Genomic DNA, 21,592 nt, shown 5'->3' with positions numbered 1-21,592 from the left:
ACTCACTGTCCTCTGCTTCTCCATCTCACTGATATCAGATGCCACACTGGAGTCGAGAAAAACATCCACATGTATGACAAATGATGAAAGTGTAGATTTGTGTATACTCAACTCACACACACACACATACACACACACAGGTGCAAACATGCACGCACACACACATGGCCAGCTGTCTCCTGTGCCTTGAAGTGTGCTGAGAGGCTGTGATGTTGGTGGGTGGGGGGAGGCAGAATGGAGAAACCAGAGCTCACTTACTGGCCAAACCACCTTCCCACTACTCACTTTAACTCCGAAGTGACAGCTACAGCTCTCATGCATAAGTCTGCTTCTGAGTAAAGTCAGTTAGTAAGTTAGCTTGCGACCTGCTGACTGGTTAACACATTAATCGGATGCTGTAGGTTACAGAATTGTTTTCAGAAACTTCTGGTGGAGATATGAAGCTCTCTATGGTCCAGATCTTGCTGGCATGGATTCTCAGTGTATTTGCTGGTAAGTCTTCCTGCATGTGTGTGCATGTGGAGGTCTTGATATTTCAGCCTTCTTGTTTATGTATTTGGGGCTTGCTGTAGGACCACAGGTCACAAAAAAGTTTCAAAGGGGGACTGACCTGTTGTTTCTTCAAATCTAAATCAAATCTCACCAACTTCAGCCACAGTCAGCTTTATGCATCATTTTATTATTATTTATTCCTAATGTACTTAAACACAGTTCCAAGAATAATTTATAAGAAGACAGGAACAGACGTACAGCTAAAAACAATTTGCATGTCGCTAAATTGATGTTCTCTATGGATAAGGTACCGACCTCTCCAGAGACTGTCCTAGCATGTCAAGAGGCCACAGTCAGAAACAGGAGACAGCTTCCAGACACATGGCCTAGAAATAAAAAAAAAAAAAAGCTACAATGCACACTAGGGGTAAGCAATATGAATAAAACCCTTTCAGGGAACATGTAATGTTATTTCATGATATTAATAAATGCAGTGATACAGGACATTTTCTGTAAAAACCCCTGCAAAACAGTTTATGAATAAAATAACCAGACAGGAGTCTAGTTTTGGATCATCCTGTGAATTAAATTCCTGACACATCAAAGTGCTTCATTGATGCAAAAGTCATAATAATTCAATACAGCCTTAAAACAGACCTGCGCATTGGTTACCAACATTCCCACGACAGCCTAACATAAGCAGAGATATGAGGGAAACATCTCCCAAACTATAAACAATATAAGGAGAGGGGTGGGGAGAGTCTTATAAAAAAAAAATCTTGATTCTTCTACAATCAATATATGAAATTCTGCCCGTTAAATTCTGTGTTGAGCGCCTCTGAATATGTGAGTATGTTGGCATTTGTCCTTCAGGTAGCCTAAAAAAAGCAGCTCAGCATTGTTAGCATTCTTGGCTGGATTCATATTTGAGTCATTTACTGTTGCTGATGTCCTCTTCAGGAGTGATTTATATTTATCAGTGAGTAAGTGTGGGTTTAGTGTCTTTGTTCAAGGACACTTTGACAGGACATGCTTGTTGATGCACACAATGACTCTTTGGGGGGATGAAACATGTGACCTTTCAAGCACTGGACAGTCAAACAACCAGGCACGCCCTGCCTGCCCACAACACGGAGCATTTTACAGACTTTTAACTCACTCATATTTCTATGCTTAATCTTCTCTTTAATGATTTTCTATATGATTTAAACTAATGTTTTACCCATGAAATGCATGGTCTGCTTGTCCTCATCCACTGATCACCGCAAATTAACACACTACACAATAATTAAATGCTTGTGCCAACGTATTTTACAGATTCTGCTTTGAAAGGACGACAGTAATTATAACTTAACATGATTGGTTTATCTGGTAAGCAGCGAGAAGAAAATGAGACGATGACTCCAATTACTGAAAACATCTACTTAACATGAAATTAAATGATCTACTCATGAAGCATTTGGGTTTTGGCAGTATCTCAAAGAGAACATGTGATTTAAGATTAACTGTAAATGAAATCAGACGGAAGGAAGAAGAGCAGGGAAATTTCCCAGAGTCCTCTGTGTTGATTACCAAGCCATTAAATTATACTTGAGTATACTTAAGCAAAACCTAATAATATAAACTTCACAAAGATACTACACACATACGTAACATTAATAACACCTCTGGAAAGGCTTAAATGCAGTTTAGGACATAGTGCTGGAATAGATTGAATGAGCTCTCTCTGACATACAGCATCATAAGGTTTAACCAAATATGATCAGCAGAGTTTTGATCAAGTCTTAATAGAGTTTCTGTGTTTTACACTTCATAACTGTTTTTGTTGGTGCTTCATAAAGAAATGTTTTTATGTTCAAACCACTGCCACCAGTGCAATCATGAGGGCAGCATACCTGATTTAACCTGATTTTTGATCCACTGTTTATCTTTTAGTTCTTTCTGTATTGTGCATTCAGTGTCTGCAGAAATTACCAGTACATTAATTTCAATAGGGATTACCTTTACTGCTTCGCTTGTATATTGCTTTCAACTCTTTCGTTGACGTTGCAGATACGTCCATATACATGGTATTGATATCAACGCAAAAACTGTCATTATTGTGGATGAGTCCTACCGTGCACTCTCCACGCGGGCAGGAGAGTATTTCCAGTAAGTGAGAATGCATCTGTCACAGAAAAATGTGCAACGTGTGCGAAAGGGCAACTCTGGACATTTGGTGTTGTGGCAGAGACATCTGTCTCATTAAGAGATCCCATCTAGGGAAAAAAATAGAGCAGAATAGAGTTTCATCTATGTACAAGATTAACAAGAAAATTCAGGTTTTGGTGTCAGCCAGAAAGACAAAAAACACACTCATGTCTTGGCTTTGTCCTTGCAATGATGTTTACCTATCATATAACACACAAGAACATCATCAAAGAATTAATTCATTCACTGACAATGACAGACCTAATACAGTACATCACAGTAACAATAATTGTTACATAAATTCAACAAATGGCTTAAAATAACCATACTGTACCGAAGGAGCAGGACTCATCAGTAATGATGACTGTTTATTCGTTGCTATCAATACTACATGTATTTGGATGTATCAGCAATGTCGATGAAAGAGTAGAAAACAACATAAAGACAGATGCCTTGTCAATAGGACTGATTCACTTTCCTCAGCAGAATTTTACCAGCCTGTCATGTGGCTCAAACCAGCAACATTTGGTCAATAGCTGGCACATGGCCACATCCTCATGGACTGAAATGCAACTCTAAACAAACTCCATGTCCACACTTTTGTTGCCTTTCTGGTAGCAGCTGGCAGAAAATGGAAGGAGCCTAAGTTTACTATTTTACAGTGGTGGTTCATGCGGAAATTAGAGTTCAGTGGGCAATGACTGACAGCTCCAAGTGGCTGCTCTGTCCCGCCTCCCTTCTATTTTTGTATGTGCTCAGATCAAAGTGTGCTAGCACGACAACAGACGGGGAGCAGGAAGCCAGACACAGACAGAGACAATGGCTGACAGCCAAGGAAATGTACAACAGCACCAGAAACAACAGCACCACACTGCTATTCCACATATTTGAGAAAGATGCCAAAAGAAGCCCTGAACGGGAACCAAACACAAACTATGTGTGGCTGGTTTGTGTGTGTTGGTCCTCTGCTCTTACCGGCTAAATGAAACAAGACACTAGCAGGCTCAGTTCAGGCTGAGTGTGGATTGCCAGCAGATTCCAGAAATAACATGCAAAGGACGTAACTTCGGGTAACAACCTGGCAGGCAGCGCTACACTAATCTGCTTGGTCATATTCAAACAAAGCTATGTGTGTTAAATGTGATCACATGAACAAAGATGATGCAATAGTCCACTTGAGAGCGAAGTATGGACTATTACAGTAATAATGCCTACACGTGGGTAGGGCTGTGACAAGAACTGCATGACAATAGCACAATCATGGGGTACCTATCACGGGGTTGAGCTCATTACCGTCATCACTGCCGTTTTTTTAATGTCTTTTTTTTTTGCTGGTGAAAGTTACAGGCATGGATATTGTTTGAGATATGCAATACATTAAACAATGCTGAAACTCCACATTGAGGAGGAGGGATGGTCCATTAAACATATGGGAGATTTCTTTTCCATGTGTCCTGCTAACCTGGCTGGGCAGTGCATCTCTTGGTTTGCGTGTCCTGCTTGCCAGCCAGCCACTTCCAGGGCTGTGCTCTGTGACTGTGTGCCTGACAAAAGCATGAGTGAAATACATGCAATGCATACATGCATACAATACACTGGGGTGTCAGATGTGACTGTGTGGAAATGACAAATTGTTTACATGGCTCATGGGTCAGGTAGGAGGGCCCCTTAGCTGAATTTTGCTTGGGGCCTCATGGAGATCTGGACCAGCCATGCATAACATGCTACATCACTGATCATTGTACCATCTTTTAAATTATTAAATTATGAGTGGGGGTGTGGCTGCCAGGCCAGTGAAAATACATACAAGGGCCTGTAAAAACACTTTTGACACCATAACATATTGGTTCTTTAAATAACTCAGATGACAACTGCACATATATGTCAGCATTTAGCAGTAGCTAACTTATTTATTTCACATTCATACAAGTCATAACGACAACAACAAAACATCAGATCACTGGAATTCAAAACTTCACTGGATCCAAAAAGAACTGATTTTATTGCTGGTAAAGTAGACTGAGGTTTCAACTACTGCCAACTACTCTGCTGATTTTTAGATTATGATGTAATGTAAAGACATAATAACCTGATGATATTTTTCCAGAGACAAAAGGTCAAATCCCAGTCAGCTTAATTGTGTTTGACATCATGTTACTGCCCCGTTGCAGTAACCATCCCAGCCACACAAAACACGAACTTTAGTCATATAACCATCGATACAGTTCTGAAGCTGTCAATGTAATGCCACTGTACAGCCTGTGGGGGGCAGACAGGTTGATTGTGACTAATGAAAGAACAAATTAATTGAATATTTTTTGTATCCAAAACTATGTGTCTGACTCATCAGAAACCAGCTGTTGGAGCTGGATTAGGCTACAGTGGGCTGTCCGACATTTCTATTGTGCCCATGGCATAATTTATGGGCTCATAAAGGCATGGCTTAAAAAAAACTGTAAGTCTGTTCACGGGAAACATCTTCTGTATGAAGAGGTGTTAAATGCGGGTTAACTGTTATGAACTCTAACTGATCCTGACTTAATGTCAAGTGGATTGGCCTGGAGGTGGCTTTCCCAAACACCCTCTTAGCACTCAGATTAGGTTTGCTCCGAGGCCTGTAATACAGAAACAGACTTGATCACTGCGCTTAGACAGCTCATGGGGCATTCAGTGTGGAGGCTTTTCACCATTATGGAATTCCAGTCACGTGACTGCTGTCTGCATCCGTCTGTCCCTGCCTTTCTCTCATCTGATGATTCCTCTCCCTTCCCATCTTTCTCTCTTCCTAGAAACTGTCTGACAGGCTCTCACGGTCACACTGAAGGGTTTCAGGTTGCTGGTTGTAAGACAGGGAAATGTTTGGTGTGTGAATCACAGTTCCCTCTTGCTTCAGCTGTGATTTCAGTTCTGGCGTGAAAACATTTGTGGGGACGTGGACATCAGCTGGGTATGGCAACCTCGGCCAAAGTGAGCCCAAAATAAAATTTGTTATGAAAATATGAACCAGAGTTTGTGTCCAGCATAAGCTGTACATTACTTTCATTAGTTAGTATTAGTAAACTGTTTTACATTTCATTCCTCCACGCCAACACCTACACAGCTGTCTGTTTTACTCTCCTTCTTGATAACCGAGTCTGACTGGCCTCTGACCTTCCTGTGCAATATGTTCAGAAGCTGAGACTCATGAAGTAAAGCGTGTGTAACAGAATAAAGTTTGAATGTCTGATTGAATTTGTGTTAATGTCTGTGCATCCTAGGTCCCATAATCTGCTCTGTGGATGAGACTCGTCTGGTTAAAGACCTGTTTACCGGTTACAACAAGGTGGTCCGACCCGTTAACCACTTCAGTGAGGCCGTAGTGGTCACCGTGGGACTGCAGCTAATACAGCTAATCAGTGTGGTAAGAGACAGGGATAGAGCTGGTCGTGGCCGAGGCAAAATCAAATTTATATTCATTCATATTTACCTCATAAAATTTTCACTTGAGGCTCTCATTATTGTTATTGTCATGTTATTTAGGAAGACCATATGCGATTCGACTTCTGCAGGTTACATAAAGAAAGAAATGAAAGACTCATTCCCATAAATTAGCATCTCCCTTATTGTCCTTGTCCTTTGTAAGAATACACTCTGACATCAGCAATTCTACTTTCACTTGGGCAGATTTGTAAGTATTATACTCCACTATCTCAAGCAAAAAATGCTGCTTCGGTAAAAACATTGTAGTATTTTCAAACCCTGGTACATGTGCACTGCACAAATTTATGCAGAAAGACCATGTTACTTATTAATTTTCTCACATCTAAAAATGTTCTAATTGTATTACAAGGTCCAAAAAAGGACATCCACTTTAATGCAGCAGCAGACAATTTGACAGATTGTAAAAATCGCTCTTTGTACCATGCTGTTATTTTTGAGACCAGGTTCCATAGCCTCATCAGGTTCACAACAATCATGTCATGAAACCATGCCGCCAACATGCTTGACATTAAACAAGGGTTTATCACATTAATCAATTGCACGACATAATCAAAACACAAGCAAGAGCCTCATTCATGACAGAAAAAAGTCACAGGAACCTGTGGATCACAATACATAGAGCGACTTGCATGTCACTGGGCTTGGTTACTGGTACCGACACAGAAAACCGACACTCAATACAGAAGAAATTAATCTGTATGCACTGGCCAGGTAATGTGAAATGACAACATATCTGCAACACTTCTGAGATTCACTGGAGAAACAGCATTTACCTCTATTCATCTGTCACATACAGACAACTCAATATTACGCAAACATAATGCCAAACAGTAGGGAATTTGGGCGATGAAGGCTCGCTGTAAACACCAAGGCCATTAATCACTTGAATCCAGCCACACTCCCATTAATGGGCACAAACACAATCATATCGGGGGCGGAGGTGGCACGGCGGCCGCAGAGGTGGCACGGTGGCCGCAGAGGTGGCACGGTGGCCACAAAGGGGGCACGGCGGCCACAAAGGGGGCACGGCGGCCACAAACACAAGCATAGTGTTAATAAAAAATAAAAAGCTCTTACTGTTCGTAGCTCTCCTTCTGCGTCCTTGGGGAGCTTCAGTTGTCTGTAAAATTGACCAGCAGCCCATCACAACGCACACACCACAAGCGGTGGCCACAAACATCTCGGGGGCAGAGGTGGCACGGCGGCCACAAACACAAGCATGTCGGCCGCAGAGGTGACACGGCAGCCACAGAGATGGCATGGCGGCCACAGAGATGGCACGGCGGCCACAAACACAAGCATGTCGGCCGCAGAGGTGACACGGCAGCCACAGAGATGGCACGGCGGCCACAGAGATGGCACGGCGGCCACAAACACAAGCATAGTGTTAATTAAAAAAAAGTAGCTCTTACTGTTCGTAGCTCTCCTTCTGCGTCCTTAGGCAGCTTCAATTGTCTGTAAAGTTAACTAGCAGCCCATCACAACACACTGCAAGTGGCGGCCACAAACAAAAACATCATGGGGGTAGAGTTGGCATGGCACGGCGGCCACAAATACAAGCATACCGGCGCAGGGTGTGTACAGCGGCCACAGAGATGGCACGGCGGCCACAATCACAAGCACAGTGTTAATTTAAAAAATAAAAAATTACAAAAAAAAAATAAGTAGCTCTTACTGTTCGTAGCTCTCCTTCTGCGTCCATATGGGCTTCACAGGTTTTTAACGATGACCATGGCTAACAGTCGGTCTTGTTAAGTCTCTCAGCAACACTTGTTCCTCCAATTTCAGGAATTAAAATGGTCTACTCCTCTCTTTGGGTCGTACTTTCCAGCTTTTACCACAAGTTGTCGACAGTAAACAACAATAAGCTCTTTTTCGCGGTGTTGACCAGAAACTTGAACTACTGCTGCTAGCAAAACCAAACATTAACTCACTAGCTAGCTAGCTACACTGAAACGAACGTTTGAACAAACCTTTGACGTTTAACCTTCAAACGAACGTTTGAACGAACCTTTAACGTTGCTGACATGTTTTAACGGTCAGGCGACCTGTGTCCGACTTCGAAAACTTTGTCGTTCCCTTAAAAATTTGTGGAGTAGAAAACGTTTTCTGGCCAAATTCACGTTCGTTTGATCGCCATTGATATTTAAATTTTGCGCGTGCGCAGTCGCCTCACCTTGAAGAAAATTGGAGGGAAATTTTTGATTGAAATTGGGCTTTTTTTATGGGTTGGTCTGATATAATTAAAACGTTACAGGGAGTCCATAAAAAGATTTTAAGGTGCCAGTGAGCACTTGAAATGTATTGTGTTGTGACATCTCTCAAAAAATGTGCTTATTTCTGACGTTTCTGTTTCTTCATCTCTCAGGATGAAGTTAACCAGATTGTGACCAGTAATGTCCGTCTCAGACAGGTAAATATGGTTGCTGAATTCATGAATATGCTAACCATTCATGCAGAACCCCCAATGAAAATGGTGGATAGGTTACAAATGTATAACTTCAGTGGGTATATCATTGTCAAGAATTATCCTTCTAGTCTTTCAAATTTACTGTTTTTAGGATCTTAAGCAATGCTCTGCTTTGCTCAGAAATTTCAGTCAACATACAATTTTTGCTCTTGTAACTTCATCCAACAGAAATGAACGCTGTTCAAGTTTTTATCATAATAAACCTGACACCTACAGTGCAGTTACTGAGTTATCATAAACCAGTAATCATAGACTTACATAGGCAATAAATTTGGTGCGGAATTTATATACTTAGCTGTAACTTCATTATTATTCTTATATATTTAAAAGCATGAAATACGAGCTTGAAATATAAATCAGGGAGGATTTGTGACATGGTGGCTGCTGAACTGTGCTCTATCAGTACATTAGTAGGCTAAATGATCCAGTGTTTACCAACTTTCATCCCAGCAATGGTTAGATGTGAACCTGAACTGGAATCCGGATGAATACGGCGGCATCAGGAAGATCAGAGTCCCTTCAACCGACATATGGAAACCTGACCTGGTGCTATACAACAAGTAAACACACTTTCAGTGTCTCTGTATATTAAACATCTTCAAACATCTCGCTGCTCCTGTCACACTCTTCCTCTCTTCTGTCCCTGTCCTCTTCCTCGGCAGTGCTGACGGCGACTTTGCCATCATCCATGAAACTAAGGTCCTGTTGGAGCACAATGGGATGATAACATGGAACCCTCCGGCCATCTTTAAGAGTTACTGTGAGATCATTGTCCTCCATTTCCCATTTGACCTGCAGAACTGTAGCATGAAACTGGGAACGTGGACATATGATGGACTGCTGGTTGTCATCAACCCAGTGAGTGTGTTTTTTAAATGCTGTAGTTTAAAACATGTAACCCCAAATACCCTAACCCTTAACCCCTCTGTGATACCCATTTCTATTGTAGTACTTTACCTCTTACTCTTGTGTTTTTTAGGACAGCGATCGGCCTGACCTCAGTAACTTCATGGAGTCGGGTGAATGGGTGTTAAAGGACTACAGGAGCTGGAAACACTGGGTTTACTACACCTGCTGTCCCGACACACCATACCTTGACATTACCTACCATTTCCTGATGCTGCGGCTGCCTCTCTACTTCATCGTCAACGTCATCATTCCCTGCATGCTGTTCTCTTTTCTCACCGGACTCGTCTTCTATCTGCCTACTGACTCCGGTACGTATATCCTGGTGGGCTTTGCAGTGTCTTGAAATGTGTCCAAAAACTTTCTAAAACTTGGATGGCAATTAAATAAAGTAGTAAAGACTATGCGCCATGGCTGCCAATTTCTGCTATAAGACATGTTCAAAATTTGTGACCCTGACCAAACACTATGGGGTCACCATATCTGTTAACAGGCTAAGTACAGTTTAAAATACAGCATGTGATAATGGTAAAACAGATAATAATATGTATTGGCGCAAATTGAGGTCAGTGCTGTGCAGATGGCAGAAATAACTGGCAATATAGGCAGAAGTTTGGAATCAAGACTCGTGGTGTCTGTCTTTGTGTGTCCATCTCTGTAGGTGAAAAGATGACTCTCTCCATCTCCGTCCTGCTGTCTCTGACTGTCTTCCTGCTGGTTATTGTGGAGCTGATCCCCTCCACCTCCAGTGCTGTTCCTCTCATAGGGAAATACATGCTGTTCACAATGGTGTTTGTGATCGCCTCCATCATCATCACTGTCATCGTCATTAACACTCATCACCGCTCTCCCAGCACACACACCATGCCCCCCTGGATCCGCAAGGTTTATATTGTGTTTTATTATCTGTGATAGTTCAAGAAATGCCATTGTCGTTGTTATGTGACTGATAAAAACAGTTTGAAAGGAACATAATCAGTACCTGCATGTGTCTGTCTCTCAGGTCTTTATCGAAACCATTCCCAACATGATGTTCTTCTCAACAATGAAGCGTCCCAGTCAGGAGATCCGGCAAAAGAGGTTGTTCCCGACTGACATGGACATCTCTGACATCTCAGGCAAGGACAAGGACAGATTTTTTAATACTGTGGCCATGTTAGTGTAACATGGAGGTTTTGTTGTCAGTATTATGTCAGTCACAGAGATAATGCCATGTGACCCCAGCTGTGAAGAAGCACTAATTATAACAAGAAACTTTTCTAACATGCTTTATTATTAAAAAAGTGAAATACACTAAACAAGTAATATAGAATTATTAGGTAAGACACCCTAATGTTGTCCAGGATGGTGTATCTTTTTGTGTATCCCCACAACTGCAACCTGTCTCTGCTCTCTCCGCTACAGGTAACCCCACCCCCACCAGTGTCACCTACCAGTCTCCTATTGCTAAAAACCCTGACGTTCGCAGCGCCATTGAAGGGGTGAAGTACATCGCTGAGACCATGAAATCAGACGAGGAATCCAACAATGTAAGACAGCAACTGCACGAATAATGGATACAAGTGTATGAACCCATACAAGTTTCTAAAATTGACAAACAGCTGTAAACTCAGCAAGTCAGCCATCCATATGTTTATTAGATAACAAAAAAGCCTCTACTAAGGCTGCACAATAGTAGAAAATGTTGTATTTAACAACAAAAAAACAACCAAACAATAGCAACCCCATGAAAACTTATTGTCGGACCCAGTTGTTTCCCGTTTCCAATCTTTGTGCTAAGCTAAGCTAACCAGCTGCTGGCTTAGCTTCATATTTAAGGTAACCATGAGTGTGCTATCATCTTCTCATCCGCCAATGAGCACATTTCTCCAAATGTCAGACTATTCCATGAACTTTCTATTAAACTTCATTGAAAGCAATTTTTTTTAAATATCCTGCGAATTAGACAAACACATCTGACCAAAAACAGAAGGTCTTCAGCAGTAACAATTCAATTAATTAGTGATTTTCCACATCGCCAAGTCCCTTGTGAGTCTATAAAGCAAATTTTAAAATATAAAGTAGCAAAATCTCATTGAAAATCAACCACACTGCCTTTACCAAGGTGAACACAGACAGTGCACAATGACCCATCACCAGAGTGTCATTTATTAGTCAATACTCATGTTCGTCCAAAGTCATAGGTCCTCAAAATGACTTTCTCGCTTCCTTCTCATCTCATTCCAGGCAGCGGAGGAATGGAAGTTTGTTGCGATGGTTCTGGATCACATCCTGCTCTGTGTGTTCATGGCCGTGTGCATCATCGGGACGGTTGCCGTCTTTGCTGGGAGACTCATCGAGCTCAACATGCTGTAGAGGCCTGACCCATAAGGAGACTGTGTCATTGGGAAGGACGTCTCACTTCGAGATGCCTCAGAAAAGTGCTCGTCAGTGGACCGGTTCAGGTTGTGTTTGCTGTCTTTCTCCCTGTCTCTCACCCACAAACAGATACAGTCTGAGTTGTATTTGAGGAGACTGCAGTTAAAGGTGGATCCAGGCATCTTAAAGGCATGAGTTTTGTGATCTAGATGGGTCATACTTGAATCTGTTGTTGTCACTAAAACTTTTTCCATTGTTTTGTTTGTATTTCTACAGTGTTTTGTTGCCGCAATTCACTCTGGTGGGCTCTGTGAGTGTATTTTATTACTGTTATGTAAAAACCAGGACAGTAATAATTGATTTGTTTTGTCTTTTCTGGCAGCTTGATTTAAGGTTTGGGTCAAGAGACATTTCATGTCCACTGTGCTGAGGACTACCTGAGAATGGATGCTACATCATTAGGAAATACGTGTACTTTCTATTAACCTTTTGAGTGAATAGAAAATCCCATTCCTGCAGGTCAGTCAAGGGCTTCAGCTTGGAGTTAATCTCTATGTAGAAACCCGACTTGGATGTTCCAGGTAAGGGAAGAAGATGCGTTCAGCTTGTTTAAACAGAACTACTAATTTAATTGTATCGCAATCCACTTTAATTACCAGTTCCATCAACTGAGTCTGATTGACAAAATACTCTCAGGGCTGTGTTCCAAGTCACATACTTTTTACTTTTAGTACATACTGTTGTATGCAATATCCATACAACTGGGACATACTGCTTCATCATAACATTGCGCCTTGAGTTTTGATCCTGTATGCAATTTGGAACAGGTCAAAAATTGCAAAATGCGACCAGATGCAGAACATCCTGGTATTTTTGGCGTACTGTATTATGTATTGGGACATTCTAAATCTTTTGCTGGTATTCTATGTACGGGTGCTGGAAGGCTGCATTGGTCTTTGAGTGCAGGCAAGATATTTTCCTGCCTGGAAGTTTTATTGTTTTGTTTTGCCTGACACTCATTTGACTTGACTGAACTTCTCATTTACAGAACGGGTTAAAGTTGTGATTTGTGCAAACATGCATGGGTTCATGGCAAGGTTTGCTTTTGTCACTGACACGTCTGAATTCCTCTGAACTCTGTTGTACAGTTTGTCAGTTAGTCAGTTTTAATATAATTTTTCAGTCAATTTAGACTGATCTGCTGCTTTAAAAATATCTGGTGTATTTTTCAGTGAAAATATGTAAAATCTATAAACAACAGGTGTGTTGTAAGTGGGTGGAGTTCCTGGTGAATGATAACTCTGCCAACAAAGGCAGAGTTTGCCAACATCATTTCAAATAAAACCGTGTAATAACAAAGGAACATTGTTGAGCAATAGATGTGAAAAATTCCATGAAATTTAAAATTTAAAACATCACAGGTGCGGTGCTGCTGCCTGTGTTCACAGCAAGAGGCTGAGGGCAACTTGATTTATTTTGCAGCTGTGATTCCTTATGACAAAAAAAAATGGTTTAACAATAGATTCAAGTTTTGCTGTTTAACTGTGTTGATCATTTATTGTTTTTTTATATATATATTTGTAGGTTTGTAGATGTGAAGATGTGTAGAGTGAAAAATAAAAGTCATTTATCATTTACTTTATGCCATTTTCTTTCTTAATATTGTATTATGGTGGTATTGTTATCTAAAGCTCAGACTTCACTGATATATCATTGAATCTTCCATTTACATGAACCACCTTATTGCTCAGTCCTATAATCTAGTCATGGTTGTGCACTTGTGTCATATTTCCCTGGTGAACTTTTTCACATTTCTGATTAAGATACAGGGGATATTCCATGTGAGCTGCAGGTGGATGTTGTGGATACCAAGTGAGCACAAGCTTAGATAAAGCAATTCACAAGTTCACCCAAATTACAGTAAGCAAACACTTGTTCACTGACCTTTGTGGCCTCTGGCCTCCCAGATGAATTCAGACCAGAATTTGACTAATCTGTGAGGGAGACATGGATAGAATACAAGAACCAGAACAAAACAATTTCTGCCTTCCTCTGTTGTTGAAAAATTTTATTAGGCGTGCCATGCACACACTTAGTGACAACCAGCATTGACAAAAACATAACCAGTAAATCTAGCAGAGAACAACAAAAGTACGAGACAAAGGAAATAGGTGTTACATGTGTCAGTGTGAGTCAACTTGAGGATCTGTTGAGGACAGTTTTTAAATATTATAGTGGCAGCTTCATATTTTCATCACCAGCAGGCATCACAGGCGGCACAAAGCTTGTTAACACTGGTACCATCCTGATAACCAGTTGGGGGGGGTGTCAAGGAGTCAAGCAACTTCAAATTCATTACATGGTCTCTCCTCATTGAGTGGCACTTTTGCTGCCATGTGCACCTTCAGAGGCCCAAACCCTTCTGGCCAACATTTGCCAAATGATTCTGGTTTGCTGTGAGATTTTGACGAGACAACTGATCAGACACACACAGAATTAGTGTGAAAATCCAAGCTAAACTCATTAAAATATACACATTAAATAAGATGTAATGTGCAGTCTGTGTACACCTCCAGAATATTTTGCCCACTTAGCATGAGTGTATTTGTGAGACCAGATCTGTACAACACACTTGATGCAACATATTTGCATAGACACTTTCTTCTGGTTCCATTTAATAACAGAGTGAACTGCCATCAAAAACACTTGGTGCAAATAAACCACAAACCTCAATCTTTATGCTGCCACAGTAGCTCCACATATGGCAGATTACACTGTAAACTGATTAAAACAAGCACATAAATGCAAATCGGCAGCAACTTAAGCCCAATTCAGGCCTACACTTTTAAATAGTTGACAGTACAATGGCATGTACAGATTATGCATCCAATTATTTAAAACCACACAGAGCAACCTGAACAACAGATTAAAAACCAATATGGCCAAATAAATACAAAGAGAAACTAAGTGCAAATGGAGTCAGGAAATACAGAAAAACAACAGTGCATTTGGCAAATGATAATCAACCGAGATTGGCAAGGAGCAGATGGAGAGATCTATGGCAGTTACAGCTCAGTTATTTTTTTGTTTATGGTTCAGTTTATTCACCGCTAACAATGCTCACCAACACTATTGCTATCCTCAAGCTAATAAATTGGCTTGCTAAGTGGCTAATTGGACAGCTCTTTATAAGATCAACATCTCAAAATTAATTGTAGAGGTTCATTTTTCCCATAGTGCAAAAAAAGCTGCTTTCAGAAAAATAATAACAAATTATTTCCGTAAAGTCTGACTTTTCTCCACCACGTGTGGCTTCTACCCAGGCAGAGCACAGACAAAGCTGCAGTTATACTGAATGGTGGAAAGAGTCACAAGTCGCTACAATCACTACGCGCCTCTCCTCAAAACACAGATTTTCTGCTGCACCGCTAATGGCTGATCTGAGCTCAGTTACTGGGTGCAGCACACAGTGTTCAGGGTAACCGCAGTCACAAGTGGCTGCTTCCAGAAGTCGGCCTACAAAAAGTGCATCTAATTATTCTAACCAACGAAGAGGAAACAAGGCGTGAATGGTCAACAGCAATCAGCGGACAGGCTTCAGCAGCTGCTTCCTCTGGTTCACGTCATCATCCACGATGAAGCATTGATACACACACTGCTCTGTTTCTCTAATGGCCGACGTCAGAAGCTTTGCTCTTGGCAGATCTGAGTGCAGCTAATGAGGAAAATGTTAGCTTTGTTGAAATGCACAAACTGTTGTTTTCTGGGTGACCTCTCATATCCCAGATACTGCTTGTAGGGGTGAAGCTGATAAAAGTTCAGGTGTGAAGGATTAAAAACAGGAGATGAAGAAAGCCACAGAAGTACCTCAAACCTTCATGGCATTCTTATAAATATTGTAAACACACATATGTCCTGATTCACAACACGTTTGTCTTAAGATGCACTTTAATAAATTTAATGTCTCACAGACCTTAGGTGAGAAATGTTTGTGCATGATCCCAAAAAAAATAATTAGAGATACATTTTCTGAGCTGGGTCACAGAGGGAATTTAGATTGAAGCATGTTTTTGCAGCATCTGAGGACAAACCATTTATGAACCAGCAGTTCTATCCAAAATCACAACTCTTTCCATGTGTTCCTATCAACTCACACAGCATACAGCAGCACGTCAGACCTAAAAGAACCCTAACAGAAGAGAATACTGAAAAACCATCGTCAGTCGCCACGCGCCGAGCACCAGCAGCAGCCAACTACTACAAAAACTACAATCATCAAGCTTCCTGCACGTTCCCAGTCAACCAATCAAACTGTTAAGGCCGTGGCATGTTGGCATCGCTTTAAGCAACATCATTGGACAATTCCACTCTTAAATGTGATGAAAATAATAATTTAGATGCTCATCCTGAATTATGTTTTTCTTCAAGAACGCACATCATCAACATAATCTCCTCTACGTGCTTTGTCTTGGTGTGATGGCCGCTTGAAAAATGTCAAATTTAGCACAAAAAAATCCAACAACAATGAAGACGGATGCAAAATGATGCAAACCTAAACAAAAGTGAGACTGATGAGGTTTTTGGTTGCAGGGAAGAAGATATGATTAAACTATTGTTGCTGACAATCCTGCTCTACCTACATTGCTTTAAAATGCCACCTTCTATCATGGCCAATACAAACACCTTCTGTTTGGACAGAATGATCAGACGTCTGGTCCTCATCTGGACTCTGCGACTATGACGGCTGAGATTCTGTCTCACAGGGGGCGCTGTGACTCCGCTCTGCCTCCTCCCGAACCACTTCTTCTCCCTCACCCTCTGCCTCCTCCTCCTGCTGCTGCTCCTCTGATTGGGTCTCACTCTCTACTTCCTGAGCGAGTCCTTCGTCCTCCTCCAACTCTTTCTCATCTGAAGAGAAGACGTGTAATTAAGACACATACAAAGCCAGTAAGCAAAGAATAGAGAAGGGTGAGAGAAAGAGGAGCATCTGAGATCATGTGAATAGTTTGCAATACAACGAATGATTGGTTGTTGGAGTCAAAATCAGTGGTAAATCAAAGAAAATTAGCAGCATTCCCTTTGTTAAGGTTAATATCAGTTAAACAAGTTGACTGAGCAACAGAGAACGCAAGAGGCTTTACCAACATCCCTTAAAATCTCCCTGCTTCCATCCAACAGCACAGCTTCAAGAGGATAATTAAAACTGTCTCTGTTTAAATCCCTGTTCATCACCAAAATCAATTCAGAGACTCTGGTGTTAGACATACACATATGTTAAAAACATAACAGAATCACTGCTTCTTCTTGTAATGTTTAGTCTGTGGATCAAAAAAAAAATCACATTGGATTTACTAAATACGCCATTATCTGACCACGTTCACATTCAATCAATTACATAAGACTTGATCATTTTCAGACTGTGTAAAAAGAAGCTTTGAGCCCCGTTCGGACAGGATGGAGCCCATAAAATAGTTGACCTGCTCTTCAGTTGCTAAACTTGTCATAGACCACGCTGCCCAAATACAGGAAGTGGTTTGTAATAGACGAGAATATTAAAACAAAATCAATCAATCAATCACATGATGCCCATCACCTACTGAGCTGAAAATAACTGGGAATGCAGGTCTGAATGTGTAAAAGCTCAGATGTATATGTGCCAACAACATGTACACAAAAAGGAGGCACAATAAAAATCACCAAAGCATACATCTTGTCCGAATGGGGGTTTAACGACCAGACACAAAAGGACACTTCATGTACAAAATATCTGACGCTCGTTATCTTAGATGAAGTGATCTGAGCAGACACAAACGAGTCTCTCTTGACTTCATGTAGGCGTGGATGACAAGGATAAAGAAATGATTAAGGCTTTGTGAGACAGTTTAGACATTAACTATGTCGACTGGAGAGCAAATCGACCAAATCGTCTAAATATTTTGTACACTCAGTGAAGACCAGATCTGGGTGTTTTATTCATATCTTTGTTCAGCTTTTGTTTCAATTCATATGACACTGAAATGTTATGGCTTAATCCATCAGGATTAAGTCCAATGCAGACAATACTAGATCAGCTGTCAATCAAAGCAACTTTCACAGGAGCTGCAGTGATTTTGTCAGTTCTGAAGGGTGAATTTTAATTCTCGAAATAGGATCAAATGGATCTGTAAACACTGTTCAACCCAGGTCTGGTGTAAACATCCAGTAACTGCTAAAACCCATTGCTGCTTTAGTGTGATTAGAGGTAGCGATTTGTGATCGGCATTGGTCTGCGTTCTACAGTGTTATGGATTCTACAGCGAGGAAAATTGACCCATTCTGGAGTAATCAGATCTATCAAATCAGTACAAATTCAGCCAGATCAGACAGTGCAGGGAGAGGAGGGGAACCTGGACTCTGCAGAGGTTGGTTCTGAGGGTTCTTTGGACTCTGCTGGATCTGGAAACTGTGGACCAAACTCCACGGAGCCGGAGCCTTGGCTAGAGGCAAGATCACACCGTTAGACCCACCGGTCACAGTTAGTGTGCTCACAGGGCTGACACAGGAAACGTGCTGAGGAACGGCTATGAATGTAGAATTTGATGGGAAATGAAACAAAATTTAGAAGATTTTTCTAATTCTGCTCTGAACGAAACATATTTAACCAATCTGTAACGTTTGGAGCATTCTGCTCAGTTTCTGTCCTGCTCTTGCCTGATTCCTGCCACACACACAGAATCACTTTCTAAAATTCTAGATACTTCATAGCATTCTGGGTAAGACATACACTCTTTAACAGGTATGCCACCTGCAAAAGGGAGCAGGCAAACAAATTTGTGCACAAATTACAAATAAACTCCAATTTGTTCCTGCAACTGGTTTGGTTACGAGTTGGATTGCAAATGTTAAAAAAAGCTCTGCACCTTCAATTTTTCATCTTAATTCATCTGGTAAAAATGATGCTGGATTTATTTCTTAGTTTTAAAATCATCATTTCTTAAAGACTTGTGCTTCCCACAGCAAAGAATACGGTGATCTTTGAAGGTGGTGGTGCCTCACCTCTGCAGGCTCACTGCTCGCTAACAACTACAACAGGATAAAAGTTGACATCATTAAAATTGGGAAAAGAATCAAACACAAACTATTGAAGTCAACCGGAGCACTGTACTAAGAAGCATTTAACACGGGTGGTTAGGACATGGAGTAAGTCACAGAGATGCACAGAACGGTGTGAGCATGGCTGTATCAGAGTGTGTGTGTTCGTGTGTGTGCGTGTGTGTGCAGCTCTCTCTCAGAGGTGTAGCACACATCTTCAGTATCTTTGTCTCAAGTCTGGACTAGTTTTCTCAATTCACTTCTTGCCTCACATTCTGTCTGATCTCAGATGTTTATTCAGTCAAACAACGTCTGACTGTCCTTCCAGTATGTGTGAATCAGGACAGATACTGAGCTGTGGTTCTTATAAGGACTTACTACCTTCAGCATTGTTCTTTAGACTTTAGCTCAAACCCTTTTCACGGTTTTCTCATGTCAGGCCTGAGAAACCTGGTCTTGGTCAGTCTTGCTTGCTGCTTGTCTGTGTATCTGTTTTTCAATACCTCCAGAAGGGGGCGCACTCTCCTCTGTCTCTGTCCCAGAACGAGGTGTTGGTGCAGGGGAATGTGATTCTGCTCTCAGCCTCCTCTCATAGCTGAACTCTGGAAGTCTGGGAGCCTGAGGACGTGTCTTCCTGGCGGGATTCAGGAAGTAGCAATACCCACAACGAAACGCTGGGAGGTTGGAGACAAAAATGAGGGAGAAAGAAAACAAGAAAAAGAATTAGGAGGAGGGATCGTAGCATTATTATAACATCCTGGAGTTTAGAATCTCAAAAACGCAACTTCCATTATGTTTGCTCCTATTTGAGAAGGTCCTTCTCATTAAAAGGCAGTGGTGTGCTTCTGTTCTTACCAAGGTACTCGAACTCTTCTTTCAGAGCCATGCCGTTATGAGAAAAGCATTGTTGGCAGATCAGAGCGTATCTATAGGAAGGAAGGACGAACAGAGGGAGAGAGACTGTCTGTGATTATTTTGTGATACTGTCCATGAGTTATTCGGTAAAAGCTCGTTTCCATGAACCTGCCTTGTCTACTTCGATCAGTGACTGCTTGTTTTCTAAAGGACTTTTGATGAACACCAGAAGACCTGTGCTCCAGTGCATGCACTTTACTTTGTAAAGTGTAAATGGCTAAATAGGTGCAGCTTGCTAACTAAACCAACTGCAGCGTTTTTTCATTTGGACGATACCTGTTGCGCAATTACATACCAACATCAACACGTCTCCATCTACAGGGTTAAGCTGCTGCTATAACAGGTGGTCTGACAATGACTGACCACCACTCCTCCCACAACCTGCAGCCTGCTCAGTGAGAATGTGAGTTTGGGATATGGTTACAGGCTGTTTCAACAAGGGATTTTATATCTAAAAAAAAAAGGGGTCTTCACCTGTTCTGTGGTCCATCTCCTACTAAGTACTCAATGACTCGGTCCACAGCTCCCCTGTCTCTGGGTAGAATGGGTCTTGCTAATGGAGGACCTGGTGGATGCATACCTGCAAAATACAGTCCATACAAATGGAAAATGAAACACAAACACCAGAAGAATGCATTACTATTAATAGATTCAGAAAATAATATGGTGTGTTTTCTATAGATTCAGGCTTTCACAGTTCAGTTCACACACATCCTGGGCTCCGTCAGCCTTGACACAATGTGCACACACAGGTGGCGCCTCACATAGAAGCATTTATGCCAAGATACACTCAAAGGCTTGACAACCTACCGACACCTGGTATAGGGGAGCAGGGGGTCCTGGATATTGCCCCATGGAGGGCAGAGGCAGATAGAGCAGATCTCTCCGGTGGTCCTCCTGGAGCTGAGAGAGGAACAGGTTCTGTAGGGAGAGCAGCATGGGATAAAGACACAGACAGGTGTCTAAAAGAACTAAGTCAAAAGCAGCTGGACTTGCTGTTTATTCCAGCTGCCTTCGACCTAGTGCTTCGCCCACGGCCTGGATGCCTGAAAGTCTTCATGGACAGACTAGAAGAGCTTTGACATAATATTCCTCGGAGTAAAAATCCAGCTGACAAGCTCTCTCTGTCACCTCGTGGAGCTGCGTACACCCAGCATCAAAGCTGGTCCACTTCCAAACTGTGATACTTCATCACAATAAACCTCCAGCATTCTGATGACACTTATGGACACACTGCTTCTGTCCTCTGCTGTTTGTGTGGGTGTTTGACACACACACACACACACACACACACACACACACACACACACACACACACACACACACACACACACACACACACACACACACACACACACACACACACACACACACACACACACTCCTCTTCTTTAAGTTTGTATTCAAAGTCATTCAGTGAAATTAAATGTATATGTGGCACCAAAAGGCCATTTACTATTCTGGCTGGAAACATTCTGCTTGGCTGGTGAGACTAAAAGATCATTTCAGACATAGTGTATGGAGGTACAGGTCATGGAGGACATTACTGTAATCCAACTGGTTTACAATAAGCTATATCTTGCCGCTTGCTTATTATTATGAAGATATAACATTATTAGGGACTGATGATAACTTCAGCTTCCTCAACAAAATTGGTATTACTGACCGACCAATTCTGTTAGTTTTAGTCTATCAAGGCGTTTTCAAGTA

The 21,592-nt window shown here is 41.5% G+C and overlaps 2 protein-coding genes across 8 annotated transcripts in view; one reads left to right on the top strand and one right to left on the bottom strand.

Moving 5' to 3' along the window:
- Positions 1-305: 305 nt before the first annotated feature.
- chrna1 (cholinergic receptor, nicotinic, alpha 1 (muscle)) lies at positions 306-12,739 on the top strand. Its single transcript, XM_070977463.1, has 10 exons — positions 306-492; positions 5,940-6,082; positions 8,531-8,575; positions 9,083-9,192; positions 9,295-9,490; positions 9,612-9,849; positions 10,200-10,423; positions 10,542-10,656; positions 10,943-11,067; positions 11,765-12,739. Exons 1-10 carry the CDS (start codon positions 438-440, stop codon positions 11,891-11,893), a joined length of 1,380 nt encoding a protein of 459 aa, XP_070833564.1. The 5' UTR covers positions 306-437; the 3' UTR covers positions 11,894-12,739.
- A 1,210-nt stretch (positions 12,740-13,949) lies between these two features.
- lnpk (lunapark, ER junction formation factor) overlaps positions 13,950-21,592 on the bottom strand; it is a 51,602-nt gene continuing 43,959 nt past the window's right edge. For 3 of the 7 annotated variants that reach the window (XM_070977467.1, XM_070977465.1, XM_070977466.1), the window contains exons 11-15: positions 20,693-20,803; positions 20,357-20,462; positions 19,823-19,893; positions 19,471-19,641; positions 13,950-16,804 (exon numbers count right to left, since the gene is read on the bottom strand). In XM_070977467.1, coding sequence (XP_070833568.1) covers positions 16,632-16,804; positions 19,471-19,641; positions 19,823-19,893; positions 20,357-20,462; positions 20,693-20,803 — 632 coding nt within the window. In that variant the 3' untranslated portion in view covers positions 13,950-16,631. Of the gene's footprint in view, positions 16,805-17,863; positions 18,373-19,470; positions 19,642-19,822; positions 19,894-20,356; positions 20,463-20,692; positions 20,804-21,592 lie in introns of those variants that run through there. The other 4 variants (XM_070977469.1, XM_070977468.1, XM_070977470.1 and 1 more) reach the window with 2 other exon arrangements.

Source organism: Chaetodon trifascialis, chromosome 13, assembly GCF_039877785.1.
Source record: "Chaetodon trifascialis isolate fChaTrf1 chromosome 13, fChaTrf1.hap1, whole genome shotgun sequence".
Classification (NCBI taxonomy): Eukaryota; Metazoa; Chordata; class Actinopteri; order Chaetodontiformes; family Chaetodontidae; genus Chaetodon; species Chaetodon trifascialis.
This window is presented reverse-complemented; position numbering and strand designations above follow the sequence as displayed.